The sequence below is a fragment of the Loxodonta africana genome, chromosome 18, assembly GCF_030014295.1.
Source record: "Loxodonta africana isolate mLoxAfr1 chromosome 18, mLoxAfr1.hap2, whole genome shotgun sequence".
NCBI classification, from domain to species: Eukaryota; Metazoa; Chordata; class Mammalia; order Proboscidea; family Elephantidae; genus Loxodonta; species Loxodonta africana.
The window spans coordinates 11811352-11835412 of record NC_087359.1 but is presented as its reverse complement, the minus strand read 5'-3'; the positions used below and the strand labels follow the sequence as shown (position 1 = coordinate 11835412).

Genomic DNA, 24061 nt, shown 5'->3' with positions numbered 1-24061 from the left:
CAGTTAGCCCAGTGTCTGGTCCCCAAGACTAAGCAGGTCTGCCGTGAGCAGAGGGCTGTGTCACCCAGATGCACCCTTAGAACAGACAGCAGGGTCCCTGGGCCCTAGTACTTGCTTCAGACACATGAGAGTCAGCTGGGAGGCAGAACCTTTGTCCTCAGAGCCCTGGCCGAAGGCCTGAGCCACTTGGGCTAACATCTGTCTGCCCTGTGCATGCCAGCCACAGGCCCCACAATCACCTCCTGCCACCTTCCCACTCCTGCATGAAGTGGGCATCTCCGCTGGACACAATGCCTTGTCCAACCAGAGGGCTTTGACCCAGGGCCAGTGCCTGAGTGTGGACGCACCCTGGCACAGGCTCCAGGTACCATGGAGTCAGGTGCCCGGTCTTGGCCCTCTCACTGGCCTGGATATCCTGCCTGCTGCTGTCCCAGGGGCCACTGGGGGATGTCCGTCTCCAGGGCTGTGGGCTGGAGGCCAGGGGGTGCTGTGGGCTGCAGCCCCTGGGGTGGGGCCTTCCCAGCTCCTGGCGGCAGGAATCAGAGACCCAGTAACTGGATCACCCGAGGAAGGAGTGAGCTGGCGGCCACCGCAGTGCAGGGCTGTGATCGGGTTGCGGCTGTGCTGCAAGTTTTCCACGGGCAGCTCTTCCTTCAGGAAAGACTGCAGGGCTTCGGGGGTCAGGAGCTTGGAGATGGGGGGAAGGGGAGAGGTTGAAAGGTGCGGCTGCGTGGCAGGCGGGGGCCTGTGCTGGGGGCGTGGTGGAGACGGGAGGTGGTGGTCAGCGCCTGCAGCCAGTGCGCCGGCCCTCCAGCCTGCGGGCTGTGGGCCTCCGGCCACCGGGCGGCTGGGAGTGGCTGAAATCCAAGCCGGGGGTAATTAAAGGCGGTGGCAGCTCCTAAGCGGCCACCCTCGGATCCGCCTCCTCACCCGCCCTCTGCTGCCTGCTGGCCATGTAAGAGCCAAGGCCAGGGCCAGGGCAGAGCTGCGTGGGAGTGAGCCCATGACGGCCGGGCCTGGGGGCGGCAGGCCAGCCTAGTGGAGCAGGGCCTCGGGGGGGCCGTGAACGCCAAGGCCAGTGTCACAGCCCCTCCTGAGCCCAGGTGAGAAGATGCCGACCAATGGGCTCCACCAGGTGCTGAAGATCCAGTTTGGCCTCGTCAACGACGAAGACCGCTACCTGACGGCAGAGAGCTTTGGCTTTAAGGTCAATGCCTCGGCGCCCAGCCTCAAGCGGAAGCAGATCTGGGTGCTGGAGCCAGACCCCGGGCACAGCTCGGCGGTGCTGTTCCGCAGCAGCCACCTGGGCCGCTATCTGGCAGCCGAGGAGGACGGGCGTGTGTCCTGTGAGGCTGAGTGGCCCAGCCGTGACTGCTGCTTCCTGGTGCGGCCGCAGCCCGATGGGCGCTGGGTGCTGCAGTCGGAGCCGCACGGCCGCTTCTTCGGCGGCACGGAGGACCGGCTGTCCTGCTTCGCCACTGCCATCTCCTCTGCCGAGCTGTGGACGGTGCACCTGGCCATCCACCCACAGGCCCACCTGCTGAGCGTGAGCCGGCGGCGCTACGTACACCTGTGCCCCCAGGAGGAGGAGATGGCGGCAGACAGCAACACACCGTGGGGCGTGGACGCGCTTGTCATGCTCACCTTCCAGAGCCGCCAGTACTGCCTCCGTGCCTGTGACAGCCGCTACCTGCGCAGTGATGGCTGCCTCGTCTGGGAGCCCGAGGCCCGTGCCCGCTACACGCTCGAGTTCAAGGCTGGCAAGCTGGCTTTCAAGGACTGCGATGGCCGCTACCTGGCGCCCATGGGCCCTGCAGGTACCCTCAGGGCTGGCCGCAATCTTCGGCCCAGCAAGGACGAGCTGTTCGACCTGGAGGAGAGCCACCCACAGGTGGTGCTTGTGGCCGCCAACCACCGCTACGTGTCTGTGCGGCAAGGTGATCAGGGCGTGGTGCCCACCGAGCCAGCTGCCATGGACTCTGTGGGATTGTCTGTGTGCGCATATGTCTGTGTATGTGGGATGCGTGTGTGTCTGTGTTGGTGGGGATATGTGTGTGTCCATATGGCTCTGTGTAGCCAAGTGGGTGGGGACATGTGTGTCTGTGTCCGTGTGGGTGGGGATACATGTGTATCATATCTGTGCCTGTGGGGGAGCACAAGTGTGGCTGCACACAGTGTGGGGGGGCCTCGAGGCTGGTGGCCCTTCTCTGGGTGCTTGTCTCGACATCCAGGGAATGTCTCCCTCGAGTGCTGGGCCCACAGGTCAGCCACTGAGTTCCTGACAAGGCAGTGTAGGCCTGAGTGGGCAGAGTGGGTAGTGGGGCCTCACCCCAGCACTGAGGTGCCCCACTTGGCCGCAACCCTCCACTTTTTGGTCTTTCAAGGAAATGGGGGAGGGAGGGGAGCAGGGCATGCCGCATCCATGGGAACCCTCATAGAGTGAGTAGTGGGGTCCTCTCCAGCCCAGTTGGACAATAGCCCCCTGGGTGGGAGGATGCTGGCTCCCTCCCATGGGTGTGGCCTGGCTCAGGGGTAAGGCCTAGACTTGCCAGTCACTGGCCACCCCCTCGTGTGGTTGGTGGGCCCTTCATGTGACATCCTTTAGAACCCCTAATGGGAAGGTGAGTAGTTCCCCCCTCCTGCAAGGAAGCCCAGGGTATGAGGTGGCCCAGAGCTGGGGGGAGTGCCCCTGCCAAGGCCAGCACCCACGGCAAGTCCCCATGAGGGCTGCCAGCTCCACGAGCCCCAGTGGGGTCTGAGTCTAAGGGCAGGAGGGGTTGAGGGGAGCAGGGAAGAGAGTCTGGTGCGTGGAGCCCCCTCCATTCGGGCCTTCCCTGGGCCAGCCCCATCAGCCAAGGAGAAGCTCCGCGTGTCCACTGCAGGCCAAGGGAGGCTGAGGGCATTCTACCATCCAGCCTCCTTGGGCACCTCACCCTCACACTGTCACTCACAGTTCCACCCTGGGAAGGCTGGCCCAGCCCCAAGCACCTGAGAGGACAGGCCTGACTGTGGCTATAGGAACAATGGGCCTGGTGTTCAATGTGCCTTGAACAGATATCTGGTGAGCACTTGCTGTCCAGGCCTGCTGCCAGGTCCTGGGCACCATGGCGGGCAGACAGCCATGGTCCTGTCATCACAGGTCTGGCCACACCACAGTTGGCCTAGAGCAGGCCTCCTTGTACATCAAGCCTTAGCTGGTTATCAGTGAAACAGGGGCAATGGTAGTGTAAGGCTCTTCCAGCCCCACAGACTTGCTGTGAGTCAGAGGAGATGGTGAACATACAGGGCTGTGGAGGAGATTCATGGCAGCAGTGATGGTTGTAGTGGTGGTAGCGGTGGCAGTCATGGTTCTGGTGATAATAATGGGGATAACGATGGGGATGATAGCAGTGGAGTGGTGGAGATGGTGGTAGAGGTAATGGTGATGATATTGGGGATAGTGGGGATAACCATGGGTGTGGTGGTGGTGATGGTGCTGATGGTGGTGATGATGGTGGTGATGGTGGTGGTGATAGTGGTGGTGGTGGTGGTGGAGGTGATGGTGGCAATGACAGTGGTGATGGTCACGATGATGGTGATGGTGATGACAGTGGTGATGGTGACAATGATGGTGGTGATGGTGTTGACGGTGGTGGTGGTGGTGATGGTGGTGGTAGTGATGATGGTGATGGTGATGATGGTGGTGATGGTGGTGGTGGTGATGGTGTTGACAGTGGTGGTGGTAGTGATGGTGGTTGTGGTGAGGGTGGTGGTGAGCGTGGTGGCGGTGACAGTGGTGCTGATGGTAGTGGTGATGGTCATGGTGGTAGTGGTGCTGATGGTAGTGGTGATGGTGGTGGCGGTGGTGGTGATGGTGACAGTGGTAGTGATGGTGGTGGTGATGGTCTTGACAGTGGTGGTGGTGGTGATGATGGTGATGATGGTGGTGATGGTGATGATGGTGGTGGTGGTGGAGGTGATGGTGGTAGTGATGGTGGTGGTGATGGTCTTGACAGTGGTGGTGGTGGTGATGGTGGTAGTGATGGTGGTGGTGATGGTGGTAGTAGCGATGATGGTGGTGATGGTGATGATGGTGGTGGTGGTGGCAGTGATGGTGGTAGTGATGGTGGTGGTGATGGTGGTAGTAGCGATGATGGTGGTGATGGTGATGGTGGTGGTGGTGGTGGTGGTGGTGATGGTGGTGGTGATGGTCTTGACAGTGGTGGTGGTGGTGATGATGGTTGTGGTGAAGGTGGTGGTGAGGGTGGTGGTGGTGACAGTGGTGCTGATGGTAGTGGTGACGGTCGTGGTGGTGGTGGTGATGATGGTGGTGGCGATGGTGGTGGTGGTGATAGGTGGTGATGGTGGTGGTAGAGAGATGGTGGCTGCAGGAACTGTTTTTCATTCTTTATGACCAGCCTGAGTCTGAACCTCTTCCTTTGATGAGGGAATCCTCTCCTCAGCAGATTCCTTTTCCTACTTTAGAGGCTGGGAGCGCCAAGCACCTGCCTCCTTGCTTCCCTTGTAATAAGGCTGAGGGCATAGGACCCAGCCCCTAGGCATTTTGGATTTTGACCTTACAACCAGCAACGCAAGGAAGCAGGATGTGGGCTGTCAGTCCTGGCGGAAGATGGAGGAATGCACCCCTATATTCCAAGGCAGCTGGAGCAGTGGGTCCTGACCCAGTTGTGTCCCTGCCCAGCATCTGTAGAGTGGCACTGTGTCAGTGCTTGGGCTTGGGCCATCTTCCTGGCTGGGCGGCCCCTGAGCCTGCCTGAGTCCCCACGTTGGCTGTTTTTCTTCTGTCAATCACTTTTTTGGCTGCCCTATCAGCCCTGGCTGCTGTGGTAGTGCTGACGGGCAGTATTCAGTCAGAGTATTTACTGCTGCAAGTCACAAAAAAGTGGCTGCCAACTGGCTCACATATTAGGGCGTTGATGATCTCCTGTAACAGGGAGCCTGGAGGCCATGGGGTGGCAGGGTCCCAGGCAGGACTCCAGCACCAGTTCAGTGGTGTTCCCAAGGCCCTTCTTGCTTTCTCCTTGTTGAGCTGCCACTTTCCTGGGTCAGCTCTGCCCTCGAGCTGTCACCCTCATGGTCATAAGAAGACTGTTACTGTTCCAGGCCTCACATCCAGACAGGTAGAAAGTACAAAGGGAAAACGGGCACTGGCTCTTCTCAAACCAAAACAAAACCCATTGCCATTGAGTAGATTCTGATTCATAGCACAGAGTTGGAATCACCCCATAGGGTTTCCAAGGAGCAGCTGGTGGATTCGAATGGCCAACCGCTTGGTTAGCAGTCATAGCTCTTAACCACTGCACCACCAGGGCTCCTATATCTTCTTAGGAGCTAAGAAAATTTTCTCCATAAGGCCCAGCAGACATCCCTTCATTCCCATTGGCCAGAACTGAGCCACACATCTGCTGCTCAGCCAATCCCTGGCCAGGGAGTGGGAAACAGAGGTTTGTAGGGACTAATGGGGATTCCCAAACCCCCTCCCCCACAAGGTTGATGTCCCAGGAGCACATGGCTGAGTGAAGAGGGTGGCCCCAGGACAGCGTCCTGTCTGGAGACAGAAGTACATGAGTGATGCTGGGGAGATGTCAGCAGCGTCCTCCCTGGCGATGGCGAGGGGCCATGGACATGTGGTAGGGCTGCTGTGTCTACTGTGGAATGCTGGACCAGAATGTGCCGGGGCGTGGAGGGGCTCACTCAGTGCAGCACTTGCTGGCTGCCAGTGGGGTTAGCGGTAAATGCTGGCTCGCCTTCCAACGGGCACACGGCTGGATCACTGAATCTGAGCAGTGGTCAGTGTCACCGGTGGGGAGGCAACCAGGGGGGAGCACTGGAGGGAGACGTCTTTGGGAGCTGGTCCCAGCCTCTCTGCTGAGGGTCCCTGCCTGGCACCCTGCTCCCCTTGGGGCAGGGCTGACCACCATGGCTCTCAGGCCCTTGTGGGGCTCTGCCTGCCTGGCCCTCCACCTCTCCTCACACGGCACCAGGTCTGCATGGGGGCTCTGTGGTCTGCCCCTGACTCAGGCTAGAGGGTTGCCACAGAAACAGGGACACGATTATGGGCAAATGTTGGGGGGGGGGGGGCCCAGTGCCTGCCTGCTGCCCCACCCCAGGCATAGATGACCCCCAGAAGCAGGCAGAGCCCCAGGATTCCTGGGGTCCATCATGTGTAAGCAGGGAGGTCGGAGGTGACAGAGCACTGGCTTCTGACTGGTGCCCAGGGGCAGTCTCTAGGCTCTGGCTGTGTCCTGAGCCTTGGCTTGGGAAGGACAGAGACCCCGCTGTGCCCACCTATCGGCTTAAGGCGAGGTATAAATAGAGGCCGGTTGTAAATCCCAGGTCTGGGGGGTAGGGGGAAGCAGATTACCTGCTGATTAGCAGAGTGGGGATTTGCTGGCACGGAAAGGGCTGCTGTGGGGGGGGTCAAGGACCCCCAAGGTGGCAGTGTGTGTGGGATTCACAGTATGTCCCCACACCATCTGAGAGGGCCTTCCACATCTTCTCAAGTCCAGAGGGTTCCAGATGAGGCCCTTCTATCTTTGGGGGTGCCCCAAGAGCAAGCCTCCCTACCCCTCAGGGAGAAGAGTGAGGGGCTTCCCCATTTCTTCCCTCCAGGGGTCAATGTCTCAGCCAATCAGGATGAAGAATTGGACCATGAGACCTTCCTGATGCAAATTGACCGGGAGACAAAGAAGTGCACCTTCTATTCCAGCACAGGGGGCTACTGGACCCTGGTCACCCATGGGGGCATCCAGGCCACAGGCACACAAGTGTGAGAGCCCCATCACTCCTCCACTATCACCTCCTTCACTCTAACCTCCACTATCACCACCTCCATCTCTGTCACCTCCACCGATTCCTCCAGCACCACCTTTACCATCACCTCTACCTCCTCTTTATCACTTCCACCACCGCCTCAACCTCCATCATCGCTTCTCCCACCTCCGCCATCGTCACTACTCAGTCCCTTCCCCTTTGCTCATGCTGGGGTGGAGGTGAAAGGGACAGCTTGGTGTGGGGCAGGGTGGGGAAGGCTCTAGGCTCAGGGTTAAAGTCCATGAAGACCATTGCAGCAGCTCAGCCAGGGAAGAATGCTCACTGGGGTACGGGGCAGGCAGGCAGCTCCTAGTGATGGTAGGAATGTCACTGGAAGGGAGGTGCCTATCCCTCCCCTTGGGGTGGTGTGGGGTGCCGGGAACACGGGGTGGTGGTGGCGGGCCAGACCCTACACTCCCTACCTCCTGCCCCTCTGAGTCTGCCTTGCCCTGCCCCTTCCAGTTCTGCCAACACCATGTTTGAGATGGAGTGGCGTGGCCGGCGGGTGGCACTCAAGGCTAGCAACGGGCGCTATGTGTGCATGAAGAAGAATGGACAGCTGGCTGCCATCAGCGACTTTGTGGGTGAGAAGCACTCCCTGTCTGCCTGGGGGGCTGGGGTCTTCGCGCACTGACAAGGGCTGCTCAGAGACCTGAGTCTCCACCCCTTTACACCCGAATGCCGTGTGGGGCAGCAGCTGTCTCACTTGCTAGGTCAGGCAGTGGCTCTTGAAATCAGGGGGCAACTAAACCTCAAGAACATCCCTGTCTCCCCTCACACTGGGGAATGAGACCCAGGTGTGGTGGCCTCACCACCTGGGCCACTGATAGGGAAATGGAAGCTCTGGGTCTACACACTCAGTGGTTGAGTCAGGGCCTGTGATACCTCCTGGGAGCCTTGTCCCTGCCTCACTGGCCAGGCCCTGCAGTGCCCTCAGCAGTGCCCTGTCCAATGGTGTCACTAGGGTTGGTGTCACCTCCTCAAGGACCTCCTCCTGTACCAGGCCACACAGAATCCTTAGCATTGATTTTTGTACTGATGTCACTCATAAATCGTAATTCTCGTGTATCACGCCTTCTTTTCCTTTAATTACTACTTCAGTCTCAAAAAAGTTGTTGCTGCAGCTTCCCAAGTACTTGTTGTTGTCAGGTGCTGTCGAGGCAGTTCTGACTCCTAGTGACCCTATGTACAGCAGAGTGAGACACTGCCCGGTCCTGCTCCATCCTCACAATCATTGCGATGTCTGAGCCCACTGTTGCAGCCACTGAATCAATCCATCTGGTTGAGGGTCTTCCTCTTCTTCTCCAGGAACTGGTTCCACAAATACTAATTACCACAATATTGGAGCTAAAACACCAGAAAATTTCACAAAACCATTGGCTATAAAAATACCGGCGGCAACCAGTGCACGTTTATACCGTGTGCAGACAAAACATGATTCTAGGCATCATTGTAATTGGGTAGTAAGGGCACCTGACAAGAGTTCAGAGACTGGGTCTCCACCCTGCCCACCCAAGTGCTGCGTGGGGCAGCAGTCCTGCTTGCCAGGCCAGCCAATGGCTCTTGAAATCAGGGGGCAAGGAGGCTTACAAAGAATATTTTAACTAAAAAAACTACAGGGATGTTTTTATTAAAAAAATGATAAATTTCTGCTGAAACACTGCACAAAAATTTCACAGGCAGTCATTTTGGTGTCACCCCTCTGACAGTGTCACTGGGTGCGGTCTGCACCCCCCTAGTGACACCACTGCCCTGTCCCCCCAGGCGAGGACGAGGAATTCACCCTTAAACTCATCAACCGACCCATCCTGGTGTTGCGGGGCCTGGACGGCTTCGTCTGCCACCGCCGAGGCTCCAACCAGCTGGACTCCAACCGCTCGGTTTACGACGTCTTCCACCTGAGCTTCAGCGACGGCGCCTACCAGATCCGAGGTGCAGGCGGCGGGGACGCAGGCGGGTGTGGGTCGAGGCGCCGGGTGGGGGTCAGAGCTGGGGACCAGGCGGGGCGGGTTGTGGGACCCGGCCGACGCGCTCGTGCCGCCCTGCCCGCAGGCCGCGGGGGCGGGTTCTGGAACACGGGCAGCCACGGCAGCGTGCGCAGCGACGGCGAGCGCGCCGAGGACTTTCTCTTCGAGTTTCGCGAGCGCGGCCGCCTGGCCATCCGCGCCCGGAGCGGCAAGTACCTGCGCGGCGGCGCCTCGGGGCTGCTGCGCGCCGATGCCGACGTGCCTGCGGGGGTCGCGCTCTGGGAGTACTGAGGCCGCTGGCCGCGCCCCATCGCCCATTAAACTGTGTCTGTGTCGCAGCCGCTCGTGGGCTCCGTGGCGCTGCTGGGGCGGGCGGGTCAGCACTTGCTCTGCGCGGAGCCCTCCCCGAGAAGGACCCCCAGGAATCCCGAGGGACGGCGCGGGGGGTGGACGTCCAGCCAAACCACCCCTGTCCGGAGCAGCCACTGCTCTGGGACTACCCTCGCGCCACTCCTTGGCTCACAGTCCCTGGAAACCGAGGGGGAAGACCGCTGCCCACCCAGCAGGGCACCTCCGTGAAAGGCCCCGGCCGGCAGGGCAAAGCCGGTTAGGCGGTCCTCGGGGTCCGCGTGTTTTATGGAGCTGCTCCCTCCCCCCAGGGGCAGGATCTTAGGGCGTTCTGGAGGTGCTGGATGGAAACCACCCCCCGACCCGCGCCGGTGTGGCCTGGTCTTGGGGAGAGGGCCCTTCACAGCCCCTCCCTGCCCTCGGGGAACCCATGTCCTCCTTGCCACCCCTGCCCGCTGGCTGGGACCGGGAACATGGCGGCACCCCTGCTGGTGCCTGGACAGAGGGGCCCCACAGCTCCCCGCCTCGTCAGCCAGCACCAGGACCCCTGGGCAGGAGGACGCCTTGTGGAAGCGCAGGTGACCCACGCCTTCAGAGATGGGATCTGCCTGGCCCTGAGGTTGGGGGTGAGGATAGGGGTAAGGGTGTGCCCAGCAGAAGGGTCACGCTGGGCACGAACACAGGCGACTTCACCCGAGACAGGAACCCCTGCCTTTGCTGGGAGCCTGACCCCTCCCCGCCGGTCCCACCCTCTGATGCTCCGAAGGCAAGTGATGGCATCTCCAGCGCCACCTTTGAGTCAGAAAGGCAGGGTGGACAGAAGCGGGGAGGGGTCATCCAGGAATGAGGATGTTTTAGGAAAGGAAGAGGTGTGTGTCAGGGTGCAAAGCAGGTCCTGGGAGAGGGGCGGATGCTGTCCCCTCCCCACAGGTACAGTAAGAGGGCTGGGCCCCTTGGCGGCCGGCGCTAGCTTGGCGGCTTCTTTCGCCCGAGGTGGCCAAGGGTCGCGTGCGCCGGGCGGGGAGCGGAGTCCTCGCGGCCCCTTCCCGCCTTGCCCCTGGTGGCGGCCGGGTGGGCAAGCGTGTTACGAGGGGCGGGCAGGCTGGGGCCCACCTGCAGGGATGTGTTGCCAGGGACCCCTGCCGGCTTGCCCGCTTCGTGGGACCTCAAGGACAGGGTCTCACTGATCCTGGCTAGACAGTGCCCTTGGCCTCGGACACTTGAATAAGTGGAGCTGGGAGCCCTGGCCGCCTCCACAGCACCAGGCCTGGAGTGCGGCCAGTACAGAGAAAGTGGGGGCACCCTTGTCCCCCACAACACCCCCTATTCTGTGGAAATGGTGGGTGGGGGACGCCCCCTCCTGCAAGCCCAGACAGCTGTAAAAGTGCAGTGAAGTCTCTTGGAGGGGAAAGGCCGTGGGGGCACATGGGACAGACAGGAGTTTGTGGGGGCGGGGCGGGGGGGAAGAGCGCCTGGGGAACAGTCTTCTGGCTCACAGGCCTTGTGTCCTGCTGGCCCCCGTGGGGACCCAAGTAGGTGAGCCCTGTGGGTGGCTGGGGACCCTATGCAGCCTGTGCTGGTGAGTGAGGCCGTGGGCAGGTCTGAGGAGCAAGGGCAGACAGGTTTCTGAGGGAGACCCTGGACCTGAAGCACCTCTGGAGGGGGAGGGTGTACTGTCCTCCCTGGTGACCATCGACCACAGGACAGTCTGGGCTCGAGGGGCCCTGTCCACAGAGCACCCCAAGCACCGAGACCCCTTGCAGGGGTCAGCTACTGAAGGAGAGTGCAGAGGGGTCGGCTCCATGTGACCCTGGGACGCCCCAGGGACCGAAGAAAAACCCAAAAACCAAACCCAGTGAAGTCAAGTTGATTCCGACTCATAGCGACCCTATAGGACAGAGTAGAACTGCCCCATAGAGTTTCCAACGAGTGCCTATCGGATTCGAACTGCCAGCCCTTTGGTTAGCAGCCGCAGCACTTAATCACTACACCACCAGGGTTTCCAAGGACAGATGTTGGAGAGTGAAAAAACCAGTCATGCCTGGAGATCCTCAAACAGAAGTTCTTGTATGGCTGCAAAACACGCCCGGAGGGTGCTGCTTACAGCAGGGGGACCAGCCAGTGGAGATCCGCAGATGCCCACCCCTCCTATCCCTCTGAAACAATGCAACACCAGCACCAGAAGAGAGAAGGCAGAGCGTGGGTGTCCCTGGGCCACAGTCCCCACCCCCGGTGGCCCTGGGGTGCCACCACACAGTGCTAGGGACCAGCCCCAAGAGGCACTTGGTTGTGGAATGCTGTGGCCTGGGGTGGCCCAGAGCCCACTGACAGAACTGGGCACTGTGAGGACTCCCTGGTCTTTGTGCTTCAGTCACAGGAGCACCTCCCAGGGACCCCAGGAGCCACAGAGAGCAGGGCTGTGGCTCGAGGGAGGCCGCAGACAGGCGGACAAGTGTGGGGAAATCCTGCAGGCCAGAGCAGCAGAGAGGAGGATAAGTCACAACCAGCCCGCCTCTCTCGGCCTCCAAGGGCCCACAACACTGTGTCCTGGGCGCGGGCACTGTAGCTCCTTCACGAAGGGGAGGTTTTGATTCAGCACCAATCTCGAGGGCTACGCCAGCAGTGACATCCCATGCAAAGGCAGCTGCTGGGAGAGAGGGAGGGTGACAGGGCGCTGAAAAGCTAGGGGGCTGGTTTGCATTGCATTGCACTCTCCAGAGTGGTGGGCGGACTAAAGGAGGAGCATGCTGCAGTGTAGGCAGGGTGCCAGTGGACAGTGAGGGCCATGTGGGCAGGCGGGGCCCCAGTGGATGAAGGCCACGTAGGAGTGGGAGCAGGGGCCCCCGGGGCGGAAAGGGCCATGTGGGCGAGTGGGGCCCCAGTGGACAGTGAGGGCCATGTGAGCTGGGTGGGCAGGGCCCAGTGGGCGATGAGGGCTGTGCTCTGTTGCTCAGACCGAAGGCAAAGACCCCTGAGGTAGCTCACACCAGGGCCAGCACCTGGGCCAGGAAAACAGCCTTTTTGTTCTGGCTCTTTCTCTGCAAAGGCCCCAGGGCGCTGCCCACTGTCAAGGACCAAAGCAGGCCCGGGAGTGCGGGTGGGGCACACCTGTGGTCAAAGGAGGACGAGGCTGGGGCTGCGCAGCTGCTGGTACACCTGCAGGAGCTGCTCAGCGGTGGCGCGGGAGCTGGCCTCGTCCTCCAGGGACAGCCGGTCACGCAGGGCTTGCACCTCCCTCAGCAGTGCCTGCGGTAGGCGGGTGGCAGGTGAGGGCGTGCTGCCAGGGCTGCACCTCCAATAGGGACACCCCATATGCAAATCCTGCTGGGGACTCTTGTCTGTGACCTTAAAGTGTGTCAAGTCTAGTGAGGGACATGCGCTCGACCTCAGGAGCTGGAAGGGATGGGCTGACTAGGAGACCACACCTCCAGGTGGCAGGAAGAGTCCAGACAAGGTAGGACAGCAGGTGAGCCATGTGGGGATAGAGTGGCAGGAGCAGGGTGCCCTGAGGTGCCTCTGACTACTGCTGGGGGCCTCACAGCTATGGTGGAGACAAGGGCTTGCTCCCTTCTTGCTGGCACTGACCCAGCCAGAGGGGGCCCTGACCTGCCCTATCTGCCATCCTTGGGTCAGGGGAGTTGAGCCAACTCCCATCTCTTGCATGAGGACTAGGCAGTGCCAGTGTGTGCTGTGCCCAGAGGTGGCTGGGGTGGCCCTGGTGGTCCTCACTGTCCAGTGAGTAGGGAGTAGGTGGTCCTGGTGGCCCTCGCCACCCAGTGGATGGGGGGGTAGGTGGCCCTCGCTGCCCGGTGGGTGGGGGTGGGGTCCTGATGGTCTTTGCTGCCCATGGGTCGGGGGGTAGGTGGCCCTGGTCGTCCTCACTGCCTGTGGGTGGGGGGTAGGGGGTCCCGGTGGTACTCGCTGCCAGTGGGTGGGGGGTAGGGGTACTGGTGGTCCTTACTGCCTGTGGGTGGGGGGTTGGGGACCCTGGTGGTCCTCATTGCCTGGGGGTGGGGGGTTGGGGACCCTGGTGGTCCTCGCTGCCCGTGGGTGGGGGGTAGGGGATCCTGGCAGTCCTTATTGCCTGGGGGTGGGGGGTAGGGGTCCTGGTGGTCCTCATTGCCTGGGGGTGGGGGGTAGGGGTCCTGGTGGTCCTCATTGCCCCGGGGGTGGGGGGTAGGGGTCCTGGTGGTCCTCATTGCCCGGGGGCCTAGCAGGACTCACCTCGTAGTTGGCGTGAATCTGGTGCAGGCACTGCGTGTGCAAGTCAGGCGGGCTGGAGCCCCGGGCAGCCTGCTCCACCACCATCGTCTGGGGACACAGAGGGCATTAGGAAGGCGAGGGGGGTTCCTGGCATCTGCCCCATACCCCTCGCAGAGGCAGGACCCCTCCCTTGGTTTTCCTTCCGACCCTGCCCCCCACCACTGCTGCTTCACACTCGGGTTCAAGCTTCCCCTCTTCCTGCCCTTGGCTTCAGGCCAATGCTTGCCACTCCTGCCCCAGCCAGGTCCTGACTCAGGTCGCCATGATGCCCCTTTGCTCACCCACTTGGCTCAGCCCAGCCAGGTCCCTGCAAACACCCTGGTCTCCCAGCTGTGGTCACCCCCTCACTGGGGCCACGGGGACTGGCATCTCAGGACACCTCACAGAGACCACATCGTGCCAGCATGTTCCTCCCTGAAGGCCTGGCTTCCCACTACCCCGCCTCCCAGACATCCCTGGCCCCACAACGTGTGAAACCACAGGTCCTTTCGGGGGGAACCACTCTCAGAGGTGGGGTCTCTGGTGAGCAGCATCTTCCTGATGGGGAGCCCCAAGACCACCCACCAGCTGGAGGCCCTGGCAGTGGATCCCCACCCTGGGCATGAGCCCTGGGCTCCACTGTGCGCGGCCCTGGTCACTGGGGCTGCCACTCTGCATTCTGAGATGGCACCTGCTGCCCACTCCGGGCTGCCCTAGGGCTGTCCACAGGCACGTGGGCACACCTGGAGAAGGGCTGGGTGGAACAGACGGCAGGTTCTCAGGCTCAGGGTGCCTGGCGGGGCCTGGGGTCATGCACTAATGGCAGCTTCTCCAGAACCCACTTCAAGGGCCAAGGCCACATCTTGCTGGAGAGCAGGCGGGGCACCAAGCCAATTTTAACCTGTTGTTGTTGTTAAATGCCACCCGGTCAGTGAGGGCTCACAGTGAACCCACATACAACAGAACAAAGCACTGCCCAGGCCTGTGCCGTCCTCACAGTTGTCATTATACTTGAGTGCGTTGTTGGCGGCCACCGTGTCAATCTATCTGTTGAGGATCTTCCTCTTTTCCGCTGACCTTCTGCTTTACCAAGTATGACGTCCTTCTCCAGGGACTGACCCCTCCTGACAACATGTTCCAAGTATTTGAGATGTGATCTCTCCATCTTTGCTTCTAAGGAGCTTTCTAGCTGTACTTCTTCCAAGACAGACTTGTGCATTCTCCTGACAAGCTATGGTATAGTCAACATTCTTCACTAACATCTTAACTCAAAAGTGTAAATTCTTCTTCAGTCTTCCTTACTTACTGTCCAGCTTTTGCACGTATATCATCAAAATAAAACCAAACCTGCTACCGTTGAGTCAATTCTGACTTACAAAGACCCTGCAGGGCAGAGTAGGACTACCCCATGGGGTTTCCAAGGCTGTCATCTTTACGGAAACAGACAGCCTCACCTTTCTGTGAACAGCTGGTGGGTTAGAACTGCTGACCTTTTTTGTTAGCAGACAAGTGCTTAACCACTGTGCCACCAGGGCTCCCACAGCACACGAGGCGACTGAAAACACATGGCTTGGGTCAGGTGCGCCTTAGTCTGCAAAGCGACGTCTTAGCATTTTAACACGTTACAGAAGTCTTTTGTAGCAGATTTGCCCAACGCGCTACCCTAAAAAAACCAAAACCACTGCCCCAATGCACTTCAGTGTTTAATTTCTTGACTGCTGCTTCCACGTGTACTGATTATGAATATAAACCAACCAAACCAAACCCAAACCAATGCTGTCGAGTCGACTCCGACTCATAGCGACCCTATAGGACAGAGTAGAACTGCCCCATAGAGTTTCCAAGGAGCGCCTGGTGGGTTTGAACTGCTGACCTTTCGATGATTCTGAATATACGTAAAAGGAAATCCTAGAGGTTTTTATTCCAGTGTTCCTTGCTTGGGCACAGTGCTCGGAACAGCCCACTCCTGGGCCTGCAGAAAGCCACCTTCCCTAGGAGCTGGGAACTGGCCAGCTGCTTCCTCCTGCCTTCCTGGCAAAGACAGGAGGCTCAGAGCTGGAGGTGCCACATCCTACGACCTGCACCTGTGGCTGACTCAGGGCATGGTCTCTGCCTGGCCAGGGATTGAAGCGGGGAGTGAAACCACCGCCCAGCTCACCCAGCCCTTGCAGCTGTGGGCACCTCTGCAAGATACATGGGTGGACAGATGGGCATCTGCCAGCCTGGGGAGATGCAGCAGGCCCACCTACTCGGAGCTCAGCTCCAGAGAGGCACATGTGGGAGCAGAAGAGAGCTGGAGAGAGGGTCTCCTGCACCTGAGTGTGGTTGCCGCCAGTGAGGAGCCCAGCTAATGCTGCCTACCTGGATCCGGCTGATGACTGCCTGGTGTGCCCGGCACATGTTGGCTAGGGAGGTGCTCTCCACCTGGATCTCCACGGCCTGAATGGGGCCTTCAGGGCACAGGTCGGTCACGGCCACCTGTAACACGGGCAGGAGGCTCATGGCTGCCCCAGCTCTCACGGCTCAGTGCAGATGGGCCTTAAGCCTGGGTCCTACGTAACATCAGCCCCACCTGGGGCTGGCCAGCCACTGAGGGAAAAAGTCTGCTCACTCTGAACAGCCCACCCAAGGACGCAGGACTCATACGCTAGGGCCAGAAGCAGACCTACTGCCCACCCGAGGAATGAAGTGGCTACTGGCACCACATCTCCCAGGAGACCCTGCCCCACATCCATTTAGCATCCCGGGTCCCCTTTGGATGCAGAGCCGGGCCAGGCTGGGCACAGGAAGTTGACTGTGACCTGCGAGTGCTGCCTTGGGGGTCTGCTTTGAAGGACGGGCCCAGCAGAGAGAGGCCGAGAGACTTTCTGGCTGGCCCTCCCTAGACAGTGCCTCCTAGGGTACTGGAACACCCACCCCTGCCTGCCTGCAGGGCCAGGTCCCAGCACCACGGGCCAGGGACATCCCAGTCCTAGATGCCAGCTGGTCTGGCCCAGCAGCGCTCCTCGGGGATAGTCCCGGCAGCCTGGCTGCTCTGGCAGCACCTGGTTGTTGCACCTGAGGGCCTGTGGATGCAGGCCCGTGGCCAGCTGGGTCCAGAAGCACCACAGTATGGAGGCGTGTGTAAGGAGGAGACACTTGAGGGAGGGCTGGGGACTGACAGCATCCCCCCGTGTTAGTGGCAGGATGCCTCCTCTGAGGAGGCCCTGGTACACGGCTTCTGATGAGGTCCGAAGCCAGAGATCTTGCAGGGAAGACCCTGGTGGCTCCTGGAGCTGCAAGCACAGACCCTGAGGGTACAGCATGCACACTGGGTGGCCTCCCAGCCATGCCTGTCAGCATCTCTGGCTCCGCAGGTGCAGCCGAGGTTCCAGGAGGGACAGGGAGGACAGCGAGGACTGCATCAGGGAACACCTGCAGAGCATCCCACCCTCGCAAAAACCCTGAGCACTATGCCACCACTGCTGCCTCTGGCCCCTCAACAGCCACCCCAGCCCTGGGACCTGGCAAAGAGGCCAGGACTGACCACAACCCGCCCCAGTGCCAAGCGGTTCTGCACTGCTGATAGCTTTCTTCAAGCTCTGGGACGCCACCACTGCAGGCCCAGGAACCTGGTGTACAACCTGCTGGACCCCAGAGCAGCTGGACAGACTCCTACTTGCCTCGTGGACTGTGAGGAGGATGTCGACGCCATCAGGGGTCACTCCTTGCACAGACGACAGCGCTCGGGCCCTCAAGACGTCCACGGCAGCATTCTCGGCCAGCAACCACCATAGGGTGGCACAGCACAGGGGTACACCTGCAGAGGGTGCCTGTGAGCATCAGCAGGCCCTACGTGCAGGCACCTGGCAGGAGAGCACCTGGCTGCCCCACGGTGAGGTGCTTGGTAACCGGCCCAGAGAAGGGGACGCCTGAGCCCCCAGTACACATCTACTCCTGTCCGGGAGTCGTGCCTCAACATATGGATCTAGGAGAGCACTGCAGAGCAGGGCAATCGCTGGGAGACCCCCAACAGGGACCAGGGCTTGGGGGAGGGGAGGGTGACTGCGTCCGGGGCTCAGGCTTCCTCTGGGCCCAGGTGTGCAACCCACCTGTGCACGCATCGTCCAGAGCGGCCCTCAGCAGCTCCGCTGACACCTGAATGGAGGCCACAGACGGGGACAGGTACTTGGCCCGAAGGGTGGCAGGTCCCACCAGCACACTGCCCTGCTGGTGGCAGGCTCTTAGGAAGGTGTCCACAGGGTCAGTGGGCAGCATGGTGAGGCGGGCTGCCTGTGTGCCGGGCACAGCCAAGCCAGGAAAGCGGAGGCACTGCAAAAGGCCCACGGTGTGCATGCCCAGGGGCAGGCAGATACCGTCCCGTGTGGGTAGCAGGTCTAGGGGGAGTGCCTGGCAGAGGGGGTCCTCTGTGGCGCCTAGGGGGGTGAATGCCCCACCCATGACCTCTCTGAGGCTGTAGAAGAGCGCGCAGGAGATGGTCACGGGCAGCTCAGGCACGCCATCCTCGCCGAAGCCCAGAGACAGCGTCACCTCACGCTGGGCTCCAGGGGCCAGCTGCTGCACCGGAACCGTGTAGGTGGTGGTGGTGCCAGCCGCATCCAGCTCGAAGGCGCGGGCGCTAGCAACCACCTGGATGCACCAGGCCCAGCCAGGGCCGAGGCTGTGAGTGCCACGGTTCACCAGCTGGCAGGTGGCCATCAGTTCATTGCATAGGCCCTGGCGGCTCCAGGTGGTGGTGATGCTGCACGCGATGGGCTTAGGGCTGCTCTGGTGGGACAGCAAGGCACAGCTCACATCCAGGGCCTCGTGGAGGCACATCAGGGCCTGGTTCCGCTGGTCAACTGCTTTCTTCAGAGAGAACACCCTGGGGGAGAACAGGTCAGCACTGATGAGCAAGGAACCCACCAGGGCCAGGAAAGGGGCACGGTACCTGTCCGTGACGGCATGCCGACCCCAGTGGCAACCCCCTCCAGGCAGCGGAGGGGATGGGATCAAGGTGACACCTGTCTGTGGGGCAGGTGCGCCATGCCGCTCAGGGCTGCCTCTGGTGGGTTGGCCTCATGTTGCCTACCCCACCTCACAGCTGTGCCCGACTGGCCCTTCTCTTCATGGTGATCTGCAGGGTAGCCAGGAGGCCCAGGCACCTGTGAAACACCCTTAATCACATGGAACCTGGAGCTTTTGGCCCCTCGCTCTCAGGACCAGAGAATGGGTAAGGGCAGAGGCCCTGTCTGTGAACGGGGTGGGGTCCCTGTCTTCCTGGTTCCCCAGTGAGTCGGCTGAACTTGGTGGGCCACTCCCCGAGCAGAGTGGTGTCAGGGCCCCTGACAGGGAGCCAGAGGCAGAGCTGCGGCCTAGACGCAGACCAGTGTTGCCAGCAAGGTGCCAGTCTCTGCTGAGGCCTGCCAGGTGCTCACCTTTCAGAGATGCTGCCTATGCCCGAGAGCAGGTCCTTGATCTTCCGGCCAGCTTGAGCTGCTGTCATCCTGGCTGGGCAGGCCGCCGTGGGGTCCAGGGCCAGGTTGCAGGCCATCAAGCGGCCTCTGGCGGACAGGACCAGGAGCTCGGTGTCCTCTGAGGGGGGATAGGAGGGGCTGGTGAGTGGGCAGGGAGTCGAGGGCAGCGTGTTAGTGAAGGGCCAAGCCCAGTCAGTGAGGAACAGCAGACCCCGGGTGGGGGGCTGTGAGATGCCCTGGGCAGAGTCTCTGCAGGTTATCTCATTCAAGTCCCCACAGCCCTGTCCACAGCACAGCGGCACACCACAACAGCACCAGGCCTCTCATATGGGGTAGCACAGAAAAGGTAAACAAGGTCCCACTTTGGGTGGGCCACACCTCTGGGTGCCTCACAGAACTGGTCTTTCCAGAGGTGTGGTTCCCAGGTGCTCCACTGCCTAGCCCTGCTCTACTCCTGCTCTCCCTGGACCTTTCTGGAAGTCCGGCTGTCACCAGTAACATCCTGCCTCCTTTTCCAGCTCTGGGACTACAAAGGGGCTCTCGGGGACACACAAGGTTGCTTCCCAGCCTCAACCCCCTCAGACCCTCACTGGACAGAGCCAGGCAGACGTTCACGCCCGTCCCTGAGAAGCTGTTGCCACTGGCCCCACAGCTGCTTGTGGGCATCAGTTCACACGGCCCAGCCAGCTCCAGCCACTTCCATTTCCGCCCTCCCGTGACCGCCTGGCTTCTGCCACGTAGCTTCTCACAGGTGTACTCACAGCCATTTTAGTGGGGAATACATAAAGGTAGGGCGCTCTGTTCCTTCTTTCCCCCGGCACTGAAACCCTCTGGGTTCACACAGGAATCCCCAGCCCAGGTGGGGTGCACACCTCTCCTGTCCCAACCCCATGGCCGAACGCATACACACTACTTGGCAGGCACTACCCACGACCTCCTGGGGCTGGAGCCATGGGGCCTGCGAGAGGCTGAGCTGGCAGCTCTCAGACGTGGGAGGAGGGCAAGGTGGGGACAGACTATGCTGTCCTCCCGGGTGAGATCTGCAGTCTAGCTGGCGATGCATACCTTTGGCAATCCCGGGTGACACCGATAGGGCCACAACGCTGCAAATACTCAGGCCAGCCGGACACAGAATGGGGGGCAGGCCAGGCTGCATGGCACCCTCGGGAGCAATGCCCTGGGCCAGGTCCACAACACAGAGGTCCCAGGGGGTGCTGTGGTAGATGCGGCCACCCCCACCACAGGCAGCGCACAGCATAGGCCCTGGGAGGCGGTACTCCCGCAGCTCTGGCACCAGATTCCCCACCTTATCCTCGATGGCCTTGATGGCCAGTGTCCGGCCATGGTGGCCAAGGGCCACCAGGCAGTCGGCATGTGTGTCCTTGCCCGGCAGCTCCTGCCCCACAGCCTCTGGGGCCCAAGGCTCTGTTCTCAAGGCTCCAATGAAGACAATGGGCTCTTCTAAGTGGTGGAGGATCCTAACCAGGGCCCTCGGGTCCCCAGGGGCTGCCCATGAGTTGACCAGCGTCTTGATGACCACACAGCAGAGCTGGCCGTCAGGGAAGCCGCAGAGGACCACAGGTGACTCCAGGAGGGCAGCGTCAGCCCCAAAGAGCAGACCAAAGAGGACCCCCTGCAGCGTGAAGCCCCCAGGGCCCTGGAGGCGACTGTGAGGGGCCCTGGAGTTTGGTGGGGACACATAGCAGAGCACTGGGAAGAAGTGGGGGGCTGGAGGTTCCTCAGGGCCCCCAGCCAGGGGAGCACCGGTAGGAAACACCACCTCGCCAATCTGGGCTGCTGGCCTCAGGTCCTGCCCTAGGCATGGCCGCTTGAACAGTTGGATCTTCCACGTAGCTGGGCCCTGTGCCACGGTGACAAGCATGTTGTCGAGCAGGGTGAAAGCACAAAGTGCAGCATCAGGGAGGATGCAGGCGTCTGGGCCCACGGGGATCACACCAGAAGGGGGCGCATCATCCTTGCTGGCACCGTTGGCCTGGCTTACTGACCTTCAGGATAGAGAACCTCAGTCAGGACAGGCAAGAGGGATCCACATACTTCCTCAGCAACAGCTGTCGCGATCACTTCGTGTCTGGGGTCTTCACCGGGAGCCCTCTTCAGGGTCCCTGCAGTGGCACCGTCACAGCCCCTTGAAGGAGCCAACTCCCAGCTGCTGCCAGGCTGCTTCTTACCTGCCTAGCACCGACCACCAAAGACACACAAAGCAGAAAGACCAGGTGGGCAAGCTCCAGAAACAGGGTTTGGACAAGAAATTCTCAGTGCAGAGAAGTATCTGACTCTGAGGCCACGTGTCCCGTCCTTCTACTGCCTCTTTATGTCACGAGCCAGGTGCACTGCCTAGCTCTGCACTGGCGACTGGGGGAGGCTGATAGTTCCTTCCTACAGACATGGGGCTGCTGATAGCCCCCTAAACACTGGCCCACGGTTCACGGCACTTTTGCTGGTGCCACCAACCACAAAAGGGACCCTCTTTGGAGCCCCTCCCCCTTCTAGAAACACAGCTCCAAAATGAGTTACTGCGAGGACACATAGCCCAGGAACACCAAATGCGCAGGGCCATGCTGCATCTCCACCCCTCACGGCTGCCAAAACCCCAGTCACTAAGCGTTCTGCAAGCAGAGACTTTGGGAGAAGGTGCAGCGGCCCTGGGCCACACAGGAGGGGCCCCTCCACATAGGGCACAGATGGCGCCCAGAGCTGGAGCCGCCCGGAGCCCCTTTCCCGAGTGATGACCACTTAAATGCTGAGGGACAGAACCAGGGTGAAGAGAATGGGGTGCGGGATGGGTGATGTCAGAGATCAGGACGCACGGAGGCCATGCCAGCCCTGGCCCGTGGTGCACCACCTGGGACACCGCGAGCGGCATCTGCCTGGGCAGCAGGCCCCGCGCCTCACCTGCTCGGAGTGTCCAGCGGGGCGCAGTAGACGCCTTTCCGGGCGCACAGGACACAGAGCGCCCGGCGGGGGGTCAGCAGCTCCAGATGCCACACCTGCCCGGGAAACTCGTAGACCGCCTGGAGGTGGGCGGGCGGCGTCAGGCTGGTGTTTGCACCGCCAAACCCCCTCCTTCTCGCCCCCCGCTCCGGGCACCCCGCTCACTCTCGGCCGCCGGGCCTCCCTGTCATAGACGTAGACGAGCTCGCTCCCGGTGGACAGGAAGACCTCCGCGCCGAGGGCCAGCACGCACGGCCGGCCCGCCGCCAGGCCCCCGGTCGAACAGCGGAAGCCCGCTAGGCAGTCGACCCGCGGCGCCGCGCCAGCCATCCTGTGCCCGCGGCAGGAGAGGATGGTGAGACCGGGCGGCCGGGCGCACGCCCCACAGTCCGGCCTGGGGGCACGGCGGCTGCGCTTTACGGTCGCCCACGACGCCACCTGTGCCGTAAAGCGGAGCTGCGTGGGCGGGGGCGAGTCCGGCGTCCGGAGAGCTTGGCGCGTGCACGGGGCGTGGCCCGGAGGAGCGGTGCGTCCCGGGGGGCGTGACAGGTCCCGGGTCGAGGGCGTGGTCTGACCTGGAGGCGGGTCCGAGGCGTGGCCTGGTCTGGAGGCGGGTCCCGGGGGCGTGGCGTGCCCCGGACCCGCAGAAAGGACGATTCCAGCCAAGAGACTTGGAGGTCGCGCCGCTTCGGCAAAGCCAGTGGACGCAGAGTGACTTAGCAAAGGGGTCACCTTATTTTGAGCAGAACACTGGCCTGCGGTCCGTGCCCGCCGCCCTCCGCGGAGGCGCCCTCCTGGCCCGGAACCGGCTTGCTCCGTCCGTACGCGCCCTTAGAGCTGGCGTCTTAGAGTGGAGGTCTCCGTTTCCTGGGGTCTTGGGAAAGAGGCTGGCCACGCCCGGAGGAGGGGAGTGAGCGCTCCCAGCCTCGGTGGGTCTCTTCCTCATCCCCAGGACACCCAGTCCCTTAGCCTAAGCACTGCTGTCTGCAGCAGAGGAGGCTTGGGCCGGGCAATGTGGACAAGAATAAGGCACAGGGTTACTCACCTTGGGGCCAGAGGACAGTAAACAGGTTAAGCTGATGACCGAATGAGTCTAGGGGTGAGGGCGAAGCCAGGCAAGACACCTCCCCTGGTCCACGGGGGGCGCCTCACGACTTCCCCCAAAGACTACAGCCAGAAGGGGGGCACAGGTTTTGGATACGGTGCTGACCAGAGGCCCAGAGCTTCCTTTCACGGAAAAAGGTCAATTCTACCACTACAAACTGAAAGCCACCCAGGCCCCACCCCAGCCGGGTTGATAGCCAGCCAGCCATTGGTTTGTCTGGAGGCAGGGTGGGACACAGACCCACAGTGCATTTGCAGTTTGTGGTTTGGACCTCTGCTCTCCCGGTGTTGCCCTTGCTGCTGGGGCAGGAGCAGAGGGCCAGGGAGACCACACTCCTCTAAAAAAAGCAGCTCTTATTTCCCCACCCACATTACCCCTTCCTCCCTGCACTAATGTCGGGGACAGGGGTCTTCTGACCATCTTAACACTCTACACTGACCTGTCCTGCGTCACTAGCTCTTCGACACCGATTCCCGCTCAATCCTCCCAGGGACTCCCACAAGGGGAAATCTGCCAGGATTGCCCTGGAGAAGATGGCGGAAGACGGGGCTCCGGTGGAGCTGAGTGACCTCACAGCAGCCTAGGTCCGCCAACCTGGGCAGGACAGCCTGTGGTGCTGTGCTAATTCAGGGCACTCCTGCCCCACTCTGTTCTGCGCTGGATGACCAGCAGTCCTTCCCCGCCCCAAACCAAGCCCAATATCCTGTGAGACAAGGATCATAAACATGCCCGATCCACACACTTAGGGGCCCTGGTGGTGCAGTGTGAATCGTTTGGCTGCTAACTGAAAGGATGCCAGTTCAAACCTACCAGCCGCTCCGCAGATGTGACAGTCTGCCGCTGTAAAGATTACAACCTTGGAATCCCTACAGGGCAGTTCTACTCTGTCCTGTAGGGTTGCTGTGAGTCAGAACAGACTCAACGGGTTTGGTTTCAGTTTTATCCACATGAGTGCTAGGATCCTAGCAGAGAGATGCAGAGGCAGGGCTGGTCCCCACCTAAGCTGATGACCAGGGAGCAAGGAGCAAGAGAGCCAGTCTTCATGGTGAGAAGGGTGTGCACGCTCACAGCCGACCAAATTTCCAACATCCAGGACGTATGGACGCCACGCTTGGAGGCAGACAGAAGTTATATGAGGAGCTGAACAATCACAGGATCAGATGGGGACAGAAACCACC

At 61.1% G+C, this 24061-nt stretch overlaps 2 protein-coding genes across 3 annotated transcripts; one reads left to right on the top strand and one right to left on the bottom strand.

Annotated features, from left to right (window-relative positions):
* Positions 1–857: 857 nt before the first annotated feature.
* On the top strand, positions 858–9111 carry FSCN2 (fascin actin-bundling protein 2, retinal). The gene is made up of 5 exons (XM_064270562.1): positions 858–1937; positions 6613–6769; positions 7276–7397; positions 8578–8745; positions 8866–9111. The coding sequence occupies exons 1-5, from the start codon at positions 1112–1114 to the stop codon at positions 9069–9071; spliced, it is 1479 nt and encodes a 492-aa protein (XP_064126632.1). The 5' UTR covers positions 858–1111; the 3' UTR covers positions 9072–9111.
* Positions 9112–10163: 1052 nt separating this feature from the next.
* On the bottom strand, positions 10164–22127 carry FAAP100 (FA core complex associated protein 100). 2 transcript variants are annotated; one of them, XM_064270560.1, is made up of 9 exons: positions 21944–22127; positions 21740–21858; positions 19892–20832; positions 18788–18944; positions 17462–18234; positions 17033–17169; positions 15732–15848; positions 13353–13439; positions 10164–12374 (listed from the first exon to the last, which is right to left on the bottom strand). In XM_064270560.1, exons 1-9 carry the CDS (start codon positions 22106–22108, stop codon positions 12243–12245), a joined length of 2628 nt encoding a protein of 875 aa, XP_064126630.1. In that variant the 5' UTR covers positions 22109–22127; the 3' UTR covers positions 10164–12242. The 2 variants fall into 2 exon arrangements, with proteins under 2 accessions (XP_064126630.1, XP_064126631.1); XM_064270561.1 differs by having other exon boundaries at positions 10165–11772.
* Between the last annotated feature and the right edge of the window lie 1934 nt (positions 22128–24061).